The sequence below is a fragment of the Crinia signifera genome, chromosome 2 (assembly GCF_055691185.1).
Source record: "Crinia signifera chromosome 2, ASM5569118v1, whole genome shotgun sequence".
Classification (NCBI taxonomy): domain Eukaryota; kingdom Metazoa; phylum Chordata; class Amphibia; order Anura; family Myobatrachidae; genus Crinia; species Crinia signifera.
The window spans coordinates 326,854,404-326,868,480 of NC_139218.1; the positions used below are offsets into that span (position 1 = coordinate 326,854,404).

At 44.4% G+C, this 14,077-nt stretch overlaps 1 protein-coding gene across 1 annotated transcript in view; it reads left to right on the forward strand.

Moving 5' to 3' along the window:
* Positions 1-13,622, forward strand: part of NXPH4 (neurexophilin 4) — a 185,881-nt gene extending 172,259 nt beyond the window's left edge. Inside the window, exon 2 of the mRNA XM_083169351.1 lies at positions 10,990-13,622. Within this exon, the coding sequence (XP_083025477.1) occupies positions 10,990-11,721 (732 nt within the window). The 3' untranslated portion in view covers positions 11,722-13,622. The remainder of the gene's footprint in view (positions 1-10,989) is intronic.
* The last annotated feature ends 455 nt before the right edge of the window (positions 13,623-14,077 follow it).

The following is a 14,077-nucleotide window of genomic DNA, read 5'->3' on the forward strand; positions in this document are numbered from 1 at the left end:
ACTAGGTGTAGTGTCCTACATATATTATAGTCACTATGTTTTCTAAGGTTTATTAGACCCATTTTACAGATGGAGCGCCGAGGGAAAGGTGCTCCATCTGACTGGGATGCGCGAGCGTGTCACATGCATGCATGTCACAGTTTTCGGATGGCAGGGGACACAAACCTTGTCCATCTCCACTTCAGTAAGACGGGCAGGGTTAGGGGGGGTGCGGGGAGGCGGCGGGGCCCAGCAGATAGCAACTGGGAGGTGATGGGGAGCTCTGTCGGGAGAGGATGCACGAGCGGGAGCTTCAGGCGGATGGCGGGGGCAAGCGGTTGGCGATCGGACCGCCACACCCACGGTGAATGAGAGCGGCTCCATCTGTACATTTGCTTATTTCAATGTGTTTTTATAAGCAGAACTGTACTAGGCTTATTATCACTGATGGAAAGAGTCTTATGTGCTTAAGTTAAAACAAAAACCTGGGAACCCAAACTATAGTTAAAAGTTCTCTTGCTCATCCATTTATGATTAATAAATGGTGCAAATAAGAAGAGGACAATTGGCTTATAAATAGACTCTCCTGCACTTATTTGCCAGGCAGCAAACAGAAAATACCTAATTAAAACCAACATTAAAGAAAATAATGAAGGCAGAAATATTTCCCCACTTATAATGTGCTTCTGTCAATGGCATGGTCCTAATTGAAATGAATCATGGGCAGAATACTCACCAGGTGAGAGCTCTTGTATGTAGTAATCCAATATTGACTTTCCAAATCAGTTTTTGGAGCTGTATAATATGTTCTCACTACAGTTTTATATAATAGTTTAAAATGCTCAAGTTATTTGTAATTTATTAAAAGTTAATTTAGTTTTTACAAGCTGTACATTATTCAGCATGACAAATACAGAGTTTTATGGTGTACAGTATACATACAATACTGTATATTAATATATTTGCATGTGCTTTGCATCTTATATAGAGGAACACACTATTGGACATTACTATGTATAAAGGCTTATGTATTATGTATGCAGGCTTCTGTGGGGGTACAGAATGTCTGTAGAATCACATAAATCCCAAAGCCATGATTTTCAGTAGGACTGTCCCAATATTTGGGCATAGCCCCCCTGACCCACCCACAGGTCATAGTTTTCCGCTGGTAGGGAGAAATAGATAGAGGGAACCCGTGTCATCATGTCTCTGTAGAGCAGTGGTAAATGGAAGTCATGCTCCCAAATTGTCATACACCAGCAGGGCTAATGAGAGGCGGGGCGGGTACTAATTACCCAGCTGGTTGGAGGGGGCCTGAGTCCACTGCAACTACAACCCCCTCTGATATGACAGCAGGAGCTTCATTGCTCCCTTTTTCATTGGGGTAGTGACTACACCTTCTGCAATTAGACCACACCTCCAAAATTGTACCTAGGCTTGGTCTATCTGTCTACAGCACTTTACACCAGGGATCATTTTCTCTAGTCATTTCTAAATCTTTTGGAGATATGGATTTATTAATGATCTGGCCATGGAGGTGCAGTGGAGGCTCAAGTGGCAACATTCAGGATAACACCACTGACAAACACAATGCAATACTTGCGCATCAGGGAACTAATTGTTCCCTTGTAAAAGTGATGCTTTAACTTTGCTTAACTCTATATTCAGCCACAAATCTGGCTTTGTAGAACAAGAAAGGAGTGCGTGTGAAGGAGTAGAAGCAGTGGCGTAACTATAAATTTTGCTCCCCCCAGCCAAAATATTTGCTGGCGCCCCCCACCCCCCCATACTGTCCCTTATACATTATGCAACACATCTTAATGACACTCACACTATACAACACACAACATAATGTACCTTACACTATGCACCAGTGGTTATAGGCTGCAGGGTGTACGTGTATGGTTAGGTTATAGGCTGCGAGGTGTGTGTGTATGGTTAGGTTATAGGCTGCGGGGTGTGTGTGTATGGTTAGGGTTATAGGCTGTGGGGTGTACGTGTATGGTTAGGGTTATAGGCTGCGGTGCATGTGTGTATATTGTTATGGTTATAGGCTGCAGTGTGTATGGTTACAGTAATAGACTGGGAGGTGTGTGTGTGGTTAGGGTTATAGGCTGCGGGGTGTGTGTGGTTAGGGTTATAGGCTGCGGGATGTGTGTGTGTGGTTAGGGTTATAGGCTGCGGGGTGTATGTGTATGGTTAGGGTTATAGGCTGCGGTGTGTGTGTGGTTAGGGTTATAGGCTGCGGGGTGTGTGTGTATGGTTAGGGTTATAGGCTGCGGGGTGTACGTGTATGGTTAGGGTTATAGGCTGCGGGGTGTATGTGTATGGTTAGGGTTATAGGCTGCGGTGTGTGTGTGGTTAGGGTTATAGGCTGCGGGGTGTGTGTGTATGGTTAGGGTTATAGGCTGCGGGGTGTACGTGTATGGTTAGGGTTATAGGCTGCAGGGTGTGTGTGTGGTTAGCCGGGTGTATGGTTAGGGTTATAGGCTGCGGGGTGTATGTGTATAGTTAGGTTATAGGCTGCGGGGTGTGTGTGTATGGTTAGGGTTATAGGCTGCGGTGTGTGTGTGTATGGTTAGGGTTATCGGCTGCGGGGTGTACGTGTATGGTTAGGGTTATAGGCTGCGGGGTGTGTGTGTGTATGGTTAGGGTTATAGGCTGCGGTGTTTGTGTGTATGGTTAGGGTTATAGGCTGCGGTGTGTGTGTGTATGGTTAGGGTTATAGGCTGCGGGGTGTACGTGTATGGTTAGGGTTATAGGCTGCGGGGTGTACGTGTATGGTTAGGGTTATAGGCTGCGGGGTGTACGTGTATAGTTAGGGTTATAGGCTGCGGGGTGTGTGTGTGGTTAGCGGGGTGTGTGTATGGTTAGGGTTATAGGCTGCGGGGTGTGTGTGCAGTGGCGTAACTATAAATTTTGCTCCCCCCAGCCAAAATATTTGCTGGCGCCCCCCACCCCCCCATACTGTCCCTTATACATTATGCAACACATCTTAATGACACTCACACTATACAACACACAACATAATGTACCTTACACTATGCACCAGTGGTTATAGGCTGCAGGGTGTACGTGTATGGTTAGGTTATAGGCTGCGAGGTGTGTGTGTATGGTTAGGTTATAGGCTGCGGGGTGTGTGTGTATGGTTAGGGTTATAGGCTGCGGGGTGTACGTGTATGGTTAGGGTTATAGGCTGCGGTGCATGTGTGTATATTGTTATGGTTATAGGCTGCAGTGTGTATGGTTACAGTAATAGACTGGGAGGTGTGTGTGTGGTTAGGGTTATAGGCTGCGGGGTGTGTGTGGTTAGGGTTATAGGCTGCGGGATGTGTGTGTGTGGTTAGGGTTATAGGCTGCGGGGTGTATGTGTATGGTTAGGGTTATAGGCTGCGGTGTGTGTGTGGTTAGGGTTATAGGCTGCGGGGTGTGTGTGTATGGTTAGGGTTATAGGCTGCGGGGTGTACGTGTATGGTTAGGGTTATAGGCTGCAGGGTGTGTGTGTGGTTAGCCGGGTGTATGGTTAGGGTTATAGGCTGCGGGGTGTATGTGTATAGTTAGGTTATAGGCTGCGGGGTGTGTGTGTATGGTTAGGGTTATAGGCTGCGGTGTGTGTGTGTATGGTTAGGGTTATCGGCTGCGGGGTGTACGTGTATGGTTAGGGTTATAGGCTGCGGGGTGTGTGTGTATGGTTAGGGTTATAGGCTGCGGTGTTTGTGTGTATGGTTAGGGTTATAGGCTGCGGTGTGTGTGTGTATGGTTAGGGTTATAGGCTGCGGGGTGTACGTGTATGGTTAGGGTTATAGGCTGCGGGGTGTACGTGTATGGTTAGGGTTATAGGCTGCGGGGTGTACGTGTATAGTTAGGGTTATAGGCTGCGGGGTGTGTGTGTGGTTAGCGGGGTGTGTGTATGGTTAGGGTTATAGGCTGCGGGGTGTGTGTGTATGGTTAGGGTTATAGGCTGCGGGGTGTACGTGTATAGTTAGGGTTATAGGCTGCGGGGTGTGTGTGTGGTTAGCGGGGTGTACGTGTATGCTTAGGGTTATAGGCTGCAGGCGGGAGGTGGATGGTTGGGCTGTGGGGGATATATAGTTAGGGTTGAGCTACAGGGGGGTGTAAAATTAAGGTCAGACTACGGGGTTAGGCTAAAGGGGTGGGGGTGTAGTTAGTCTGTGGGAGTGGGGGGTGTATAGTTAGGGTTAGGCTAGTTGGGTGTATGCACAACGGAAAACCCAGAGGGAGGCAGAGAGACTAGTAGACTGCTGCTGCTGCTTCCCCTCCGTCCAAGCCGGTGTCCAATAGGAAAAGACAGTACAGGTATTACCCCCCCCACACACACACACACACACAATGGACAGACAGTACAGGCATCATCATACCCCCCCCCCTCCCCAAATAGACAGACAGCAAAGGTATCATCATTCTCTTCCCCTACCCAAATAGACAGCACAGGTATCACCATCCCCTCCCCAAATAGACAGCACAGACATCACCATACCCCACCCCCCTCCCCAAATAGACAGACATCACAGGTATCATATCATACCCCCCCCCCCCCCCCAATAGACAGCACAGGCATCATCATCCCCTCCCCAAATAGACAGACATCACAGGGGTATCCCCTTCCCACCCTTCCCAAAGAGACAGACGACACAGGCATTATCATACACCCCTCTCCAAATAAACAGATACTCAGCCCCCCCCCCCTCCACAGGAGACACTATCGTCACTATGATGATCACTCTGCAGCATTACCCCTCCACAACCTCACACTCATGCAATACAGTAGTTTGTTATTGCTCTTACCCGCCAGCTCCCTCAGCTGCAGTGCACAGAAGTGTGCCAGTATCGAGGGGAGTAACACTGCTCTCTGAAGTCCAGCTCCTGCTCCACCATGTGTAAGGCCATGACGAGCAGCCTGAGAGGAGCTGCTCCCTCTACAGGCCCTGCCTATTAGTACGCTACAGCTGCGGAGGAAGTTCACACTGCTGCTGAACTCTCCTCCTGTGTCCTCTCCGGCAGCAGCAGGAGCGAGGGCTAATGTAAGTGTGCCGGGCGGGTGCCAGCACCCACACAGTCCCCGCTGGCGCTTGCTCCCCCAAGCGGCAGCGGGGGCTGCCTTATTGTAGCTACGCCCCTGAGTAGAAGTCTGCTCTGGCTGACCAAGGGCTATACTGTAGGAGCACTGTGGAACAGGAGCACTGGTGTGCTTAATCTGCCCAGAGACAGTTGTTCTTGAGTTTAAAGAGGTAAAAGGGTAGTTCCTTTGGGTGTGGCTTATAAGATTGACAATGAATAAGTGGACAGTCATGGTTGACATGACTGAGTCGGCAGGGTTAAAAGGTCGATATAGAAAAGATAGACAGCAGAAAAGATTGACAGTTAAAAAGGTTGACTTTTGATCTATTGATGATCAATCTATCGTTCTGAACCCAGGTGGTTCATTCCTGGTGTGCGAAATTGTGAACAGATAGTCGCCACCCAGACAGAGTGAAATCCCGCCCCATGCCAGTCTGTGACTGGCTTGATTGTCGTCCACCTGCAAATCCATTTGCACCTCACTTTCCCCAGTCTCTGACCCTTCCACAACTCTGCTGACGTCACACACCTCCCTGAAAATGTCTGCGCACTCCTGTATTTTTCCTGACACTCACCGAAAATGGCTGTTTACCGCGCCCAAACGGGCGTCTGGGTTGCTGTATGCCATCGTGCATGCGTGCTGCGACCAGTTGCATGTGCCGTTGCATGCAAATTCGCACAACAGCGATCAGTCTCAATGTTCCTTCACTCTCATGGTTATTTGTGTCATCTTCCTGGTAATATAAATACTTTACTGAGATGCACAGAACGAAGACAGAAATCAAAACATTTCCATTTTTTTTTAAAGTTTTCTACAGTCAATAAATTCATGCGTCCCAGAAAACAGCCAAGGGTTAAACTGACATAAAATGGTTATTCGACCAAGCCTGGTTATCCCTTTTCTTCCAATAGTTTTATTATAATAGATTGGGGCTGAAAAGCAGTTAATCATGGTGACTTGTTCTGAAACAAATTGGCAAATTTAAATTGAATGGTGTCTACAGTTATGTAAGACACCATTCATTATCCTGCAATTTTACATCATTGAATTAACTAGGAATTAAAAGATGATTATAACTTTGCACATTAATAAGAATCTTTGCATAGGAACTTACACATCATTTAGCAGTAATTGAGCAAATATACTTCTTTATGTGTGGGTTCATTAACAAAAGCAGTGAGGATGGTTTTTCAAAGGAGATGGAGGATTGCAGTCATTCAGAGTATAATTTGTGGAAGGAAGTCCATGATAATACATCACACTTATAATAATAAGGTTTGGATGTAGAGTGTTGCAGTACATCTATATATATATATATATATATATATATATATATATATATATATATATATATATATATATTTGCTAGACAATGGCAGATAGCAGGTTAATAATATAAGCCTAAACCAAGTCCCATTAATGTTCTCCGGAGACTGTTTAAGAGGTTTCAGATCAATCCCTCATAATGAGCCGTGTGCAGGAATCATGAAATTCATGAGCGGCTGACCCACTGTTCAGGTCCCCTCGTTACATCTAGCTGTCTCCCAGGCAGATTAGACAGGCAAGCTTGTAACCTTTTCCCTTTTGTCGTCTATTTCCTTTCCTTGTCATTTCGTTTTCGCAGCGCTAGCAGTGTGTGAGAGGAAGATGATCAGAGGCATAAGCCGGGAAAAAAAGAAACTAATTTGATATTTAAAGGTGTGGTACCACTTAGCGTCATACCTAGGCTTTGTGAGAGAACTTCACAAATAAGGTCTTCTACGCTTTTTGAAATTGAGGTTTGCATTATACAAGATTGTAAGATAGTCATTATATTTTCTGCAGAGTGTACAATATTGTGGACTGCAAGGCAAGTGAATTGCCGAAATATCAAAACCATTGTGAAATATAGTTCTCTCGCTATACTGTATATTCAGGGCTTGCCTTTGAATATGTTGGGTCCTGTGCAATATCTATTAGCGGTCTCACTGAAGGGAGGGTGGCTAGACCCTTAAAGGGGAAGGTTTCGTACCTAACTAGTTTTATAAAACCTACATCATCTCATCTTCCAAACATACCTCCCAACATATTGTTGTCAGATATCCGCCTGACACAGCGCGGCATGCTCATGAATGGGTGTAGTCATGCCACATACAGAAAGAGACGTCCTCAACTAGCCCTTTAGTGAACCAGAGCTGTTGGACTTAATCCTATGCTAATCCCCTACTGTATTGTTCTATGTATTGTATTGCAGCTGAGAATAGGCCTTGGTGAGCCATGGCTCACCAAGGCTATCCATAGATGGCTAGTTGAAGAAGGTTCCATCTGTATGTAGCATTAGCATGCACAAATAGTAGCATACATGTGCCACATGACAGCTTAGCTTATTACATACAGAAGAGTATTAATTGTAAGGACATATGCAGAGGCACCAATGACTGACTTGTTCCTTAATTGCTCCCTGTTAAAATTCAGGCAAGTTTAACATACAGTAGTTGGCTGAATTAGATCTCTGAGCCCAGTGGATGGGGAAAGCAGTGGGCATTTCCCTTAGGTACCAGTGATCTAAAGGTCCCAGTTACAATATTGATTTTATTTTGTCCATGGATCAACCCATACTGCTTTTAGAAAATGGATGACCCCATACTGCTATTATGATTTGGATCAGCCCATACTGCTTTATGATATGGATCAACTCATTGGGCGAGATTTACTAAAGGGAAAATGCCGTAAAACCCCCGTTTTACGGCATTTTCCTATGTATCAATCCCCGTCCGCCCCATTTTAGCAAGGCTGGGTATCGCCACCCCCTGGGTGGCGATACCCTATAGAAGCCTATGGGCTTCTTTCGCCTCCCGCCGTACGACGTCCGTACGACGTCCGCGCGCTCCCCCCTCCCGTCCTCCAAAATCTCCTCCCCCCCTGGTGTGACAGCCGGGAGGACATCCGGCTTCGGGGGGAGGAGGAGATGCAGGGGGACGCTGCCAGCCGCCGGGAGTGACGGAGACCCCCACAGCCCACATCACAGGTATCGCGGGGGTCTCCGTCACCGCAACCCGATGCTGGCTGCATATGTTAGTACATATGCGGCAGCATCGCGGCGGCTGCAGTGCGAAGGGCGGCGATGTATGTTAATACATCCTGCCCATTGTGCTTTATGATCTTTGTTATGTTTGCGGTTTTTGTATTGCTACTTAGAAGGTTCACTTTGAAAATCCTAACTTTAAAGTAACAAAAATATTACTTCCCAATGTATTGTCTGTGCCACTACAAGTTCTGTGTGTGGTCTTATAGCACAGGAGATAACATAAATAGGAGGATCTGGTGCTGAATGCAGAGAAAGAAAGTGTTTTAAATGCCAAGCAATAGCTGTATTCCATATATTGCTGGGAAATGAGATATAATTGATGAACTGCTACATTGGTGGAATATCAGAAATCAAAGAAACAGTAGCACCTCTGGCTGGAGTAAAGCACTAACATAATAATGTACACTGTCTATAAAGACCAGAATGTCAACTACACCAAATACTCAGATACTACTATGCAGTATACTGTATCTGCCACTTCATCTTCAATATCTTTTTAAAACCTTACATTCAATAATTCAAAAATGCAGCTAATTTTCACTAGTCCATTGTTTCTCAAACTCGGTCCTCGGGACCCCACACAGTTCACGTTTTCCAGGTCACCCGGCAGGTGCACAGGTGCATTCACTACTCAATACTACATTTTAAAAGATTCAGAGGTAATTATTTCCTGAGGACCGAGTTTGAGAATCTGTGCACTAATCATTAGAATATAACTATCTACAGGGGTTAAAGTGAGGGGGAACGGGGTGGAACTGAGTTCCACCACCTCCAATGGTAGGGGGAACTGAGTTCCACCTCTACCACAGTCCTGAAAAGTAATTCCAACAGAAAAGCCTGTCCCAGCGGCTTCTTCTTCTGGTACGGCGTATGTAATGTAAAGTTAAGATGAACAACTGTGGACATTATTTGTATAAGGGGCATTACTGTGTGGTTTAATATGAATCAAGGGCACTACATGCGGTGTAATGTGTAGACGATTGTGCAACCATGTGTTGTGGGAACATTTTCCCTCTATGGGTTGTAACGGGGGGGGGGGGGGGGGGGGGAGTCATTGTTAGGGGAACAGAGTTCCACCACCTCTCCAGGACCACTTTAAGCCCTGACTATCTATATTTCTTCATTTTTCCACAATCAGTCTGTATCCAAATCCTGCTATGCACAATAGAGAGTATTTTAAGCATTACATACAAAAAAAATCAATCAATCAAAACACATCACTAATTATAGTAGCATATGCAAGTTTAGCACATACATTGGAATTCCACACTACAATAAGTCCCTGATTTGGTCATTACGCTCCATGTTCTCCGAGTTGTAGTATAACCAAGGTCTGCCATCCCACAGACATATATCAGACAATTTCAGCAATTCACATATAAAAGATTTGTGGTTGGAGAAACCATACATATTTAAAAAAGTAATTAAGTATACATTTATATCATAGTTATGGTTTTCTTTAATATTAGGCCACCCCATAGGGATACAATCTATATTTAAATATTGCACATTAAAATTTCTAATCACATACTCTCTGTGAAATAATTCAGTCTCAGGAATAGGATATTTGCTGGGCTCATTTAATATGGATGCTACTAGCAATTTTCCCAAGGAAGCCAATATAAATATAAATCTTTCCTTTGGGAGTTATCACTTAATTTTGTTCTTCCTTATTCTTCTGCCTCTGGAACACAGCACCCATAATATATCTTTCACTGCGTGCAATTGTGTCATTTTAATTTGTGTCTTCCAGGCCAAATATTTAAAGGTGGTTAACAAATTAGGCCTTTTATGTACATTATACATTCAAATTCAGAGTAAAAAGAATGCACAAAAGTATTTATTACACTATTATATCACAGCATACTGTATATTTTGTGTCAATATACAGTATAATAAGGACATATCCATGGCCAGATTATAGCTCGGGGGGGGGGCACTTCAGGCAGGGAGCCCCATGTCAAGGTAGAGGGGAGTGTATAAAATTGTGCATATCAGACATTTACAAAAGTTGACAGATACAATAAAATTTCAGGGTCAAGCGGGTCCCTCTGTTAAGGAAGAAGTAGGAGTAAGAGGAGAGGCAGCAAATATTTTTAGTAGAGGGACTGACCTCTCTAGTGCCAGGAGTTTCCTACCCTTAGCATAAAGTGAATTGACTTTTTTTTTAAGCAAATGGACTGCTCAGGAGCCAGGGGGATTTGCTGGAGGTAAGATCACACAACAAGGATGGATCTTTTCAGATTCCCCCCTGCTGCACAGAGAAATTGAATGCCATCTCAGGATGGCAACAGTTTCACTTAAAGGGGGTATTCAATGTTGGGGCATGAGTGTTGGGCTGGCCCGACAGCCGTGCCCCTGTCCTGTTCTCGGTTTGCTCAACTGTGATTTTGCAGGCGGGATTCAATGTCCCGACTGCCGCGGGTGGAGAAGGGGGAGTGGCCGTGAGAAGTGGCTTGTGAAGTCGGGATCGTTCTGCCGAGATCACCTGTTTAATGCTGTTGAGGAAGACAACATTAAATAGGGCCCCGCGCCCATCTCCCCCCATCGGGAATGGCTGCGGGAGATTGAACACCCCCATTAAATTCTAAAAATAATACATTTTCTGAGTTTTATGAATTTCACAACTTCTACATCCCCCATATATATGAGTCATATATCCTTCATTACTGTCTTTGATAAATTAGGGTATTACTTAAAGTTGAGAAATGGGGTGAAAATAAGTCTTAAGTGATCATAAATATGCCCCACAATTACACAACATGAGTTTTGCACAGGCAGAATGTGTAGGATCTGTATTTGTCAAAAACATTTTTTTAAATATAGGGCAAGAATGATTAACATGTGAAATTTTTCTTTCTAGGTGCTCTGCTTAGAAGGCCATATGACAAAAACATTAGGATACCTTGACCTGGGAGCAACAGGAATGGTGAAGAACGGACCATACGGTACAAACAAGCCTCACTCTCTCCAGCCATCAAGGGTTTTCACCACTGATCCCTTTAAGGCAGCAAAAACTCCCATGCAATCTCCTCTTACCCCATGGGAATGGAGCAAGAATCAGACACTGCTCACTGGAGGTATTGGTCAAAGATCTAAACGCAAGCCCTCCTTAAAAACTGGGAGAACCAAGAAAATCTTTGGATGGGGGGATTTCTATTTTAACATAAAAACTGTAAAGTTCAGTCTGCTGGTGACTGGTAAGATTGTTGACCACATAAATGGGACGTTCAGTGTCTACTTTCGGCACAATTCATCTAGCCTTGGCAATGTGTCAGTCAGTATTGTCCCACCTACAAAAGTAGTCGAGTTTGAGCTCCTTCAACAGTCCACCTTGGATACCAGAGAAACTAAGACTTTCAACTGTAGGGTGGAATATGAAAACACCAACAAAGCCTTGAAGAACAAACCCTGCCTCTATGATCCAGCCAAAAATTGTTACATGGAGCACACCCAGAGTCATGCTGCATGGCTTTGTGCTAAACCCTTCAAGGTTATTTGCATCTTCATATCCTTCTACAGTATTGACTACAAACTGGTGCAGAAGGTGTGCCCGGATTATAATTTTCAGAATGACAACCCGTATTTTGGTTGATGAATCCATTGACAGGGTCATCAGCAATTTGGACTATGTGGGAGGGAGAACAAATAATACAAGGGGTGAGGGTCTTTGGTAGGTTCCCATATAATGCAGTAACTGGTGAACGATGTTCCACTACACATATAATATAAAAAATTATTCTCTAAAGTACAAAATGATAGTGACATAACAAGAAATGCATGAAGCTGTCCCTGATTATCTTAGAACTGTCTGACCTGCTAAGAAACAAACTGGAATGATCAAGGTCACCTTATGTCATCAACTAAAGATTTTGACTATATAAGTGCTCTCCGGTCTGATGACCGCCTAAGTATTAGAGGAACCTGTTGCCAATAATTTTTGCTTTTCTTTAAAGGCAGAGCGGCCCTATTTAGATGTTCTTAAAGTTGCAACGAATGAGAACGTACTGTAATATGACATGTGACAAAAGAATATATATCACGACGATGACAACACAACAAAACACACAACGATAAACCTCTGAATATATAAAATAAACTTTCTGCAGTAGTTAAATGAAATAACAAGTCTAATTATTTTTTTCATATGTTCTACCGTACACAGCAGACAAATACTCATTGCATGGAAGATTTCAGATGCCCACTGATTAAAGATTGTTCTTTGACAACACTATCTGGCCAACAATTTTAATATGGGAGTTATGTTCATAAAAACCTTTCCAGTCTCTGTTGCTAAGCACACATTGTTTTTATGAAGCCAGCCACTTACCATTTATATACTGTAAATGCTTTTTTTAAAATGTTTTTATTAAAGCATCACGTGCCAGGTTTACAAACAATATAAAACAATACTATCATTGTTGAAAGTCAGTTTTCACAGGCAGTAACAATAAATGATGATATTTTTGAAGACATGAGAGCAACAAGATGATTCAGTGGTAAATTATAATACATAGAAATTACACATAAAGTTTGCTTTATAATTCAAAATGATTTAAGTTTTAAACAGTCAGTGTCCCATCATCCCCCACAGCACAACCCACCCGTTAAAGGTGTATTTAGAATGAAATATCACTCTCTCTTTCTCTTAATTATTCATTTAAAATTGAATTGGGGGATCTTTTGCTGTTTTCTGTAACTTATACCAGGATGAGTTTTTCAGGCTGTTATGTATTTGTGTGCTCAATGGAGTTGATAGAGTGGCTATGTACATTTCCCACATAAGAAAAAAATTCTCTGTTTTGATTTCCTTTTCCAGGATAACCTCAACCCATTGAAAGTGGGGGTGGGAGAGGCCGTAGCCAAGTCTGGAAGATAGTTTTACAAGTTGCCGCACTAGTAGCCAACAAGAGACGCCTATCGCCCAGTCTAATATGGTTGTTAGGGGGAAGTGTACCAAGTAAAGCCCATTCTGGTGTTATAGGGATATAATTGACCAAGTTGGCTGTGGCATAATTAAAGACCTGAAGCCAAAAACCACGAATTGGGCATGCCCAAAGGCAATCATATAAATCTAAAGATTGAGTACCCCATTTGTAACAATTTGAGTCTCCAAGTAAAAATCTCCTGTGGGGAGATAAATTAGCCCATGTAATATGTTTAGGAACAAAACAGTGTAGGAAGAGTAGGGTAATAGTGCACAGGCCCTAGCATGGGAACAATTATATGTTTGGAAGTACTGTAAATGCTGTTATTACTATCTGAATGAATCATTTCGGTACTTGTTTCCTAGCACGGCCACAACGATCATGATCGTGGGCATCGTGAGGAAAAATCGGGGGCATCGCGGCCATCGTAAGCACTAAAAAATCGGTGCGATGCCCGCGATTTCCCCATAGGGAACAATGTTAAATGCCTCAATTTAGCCGCGATGCCCCCGATTTCCCATAGGAAACAATGTTAAATGGGTCAATTTACCCAAATCATCATAGGGAACAATGTTAAATGGGCCATAAACCCCCCTGAACAGTGAAATGTCCCCCCAAAAGTTTCTTACGCCACCCCACGATCAACGCGAACCCGAAGCGTGGTGAGCGCAGCGAGCCCGCGAGGGGCGGCGGTACGCGTCCTCCGACCTTTTCATACCCCCACTATCCACGTCGGCGTGGAGTTGAGGATAGAATAGTGTGGTGAGCGCAGCGAGCCACCGAGCCCGAAGCGTGGCGAGCCCCGCGAGGGGACGCGGATACCTGTGAAGCCCGCGAAGGGACGCGTTTACCTGTGAAGGTATCCGTGTCCGCTCGCCACGCTTCGGGCTCGGTGGCTCGCTGCGCTCGCTACACTATTCTATTCTCAACTCCACGCCGACGTGGATAGTGGGGGTATGAAAAGGTCGGAGGACGCGTACCGCCGCTGCGCTCGCCACGCTTCGGGTTCGCGTTGATCGTGGG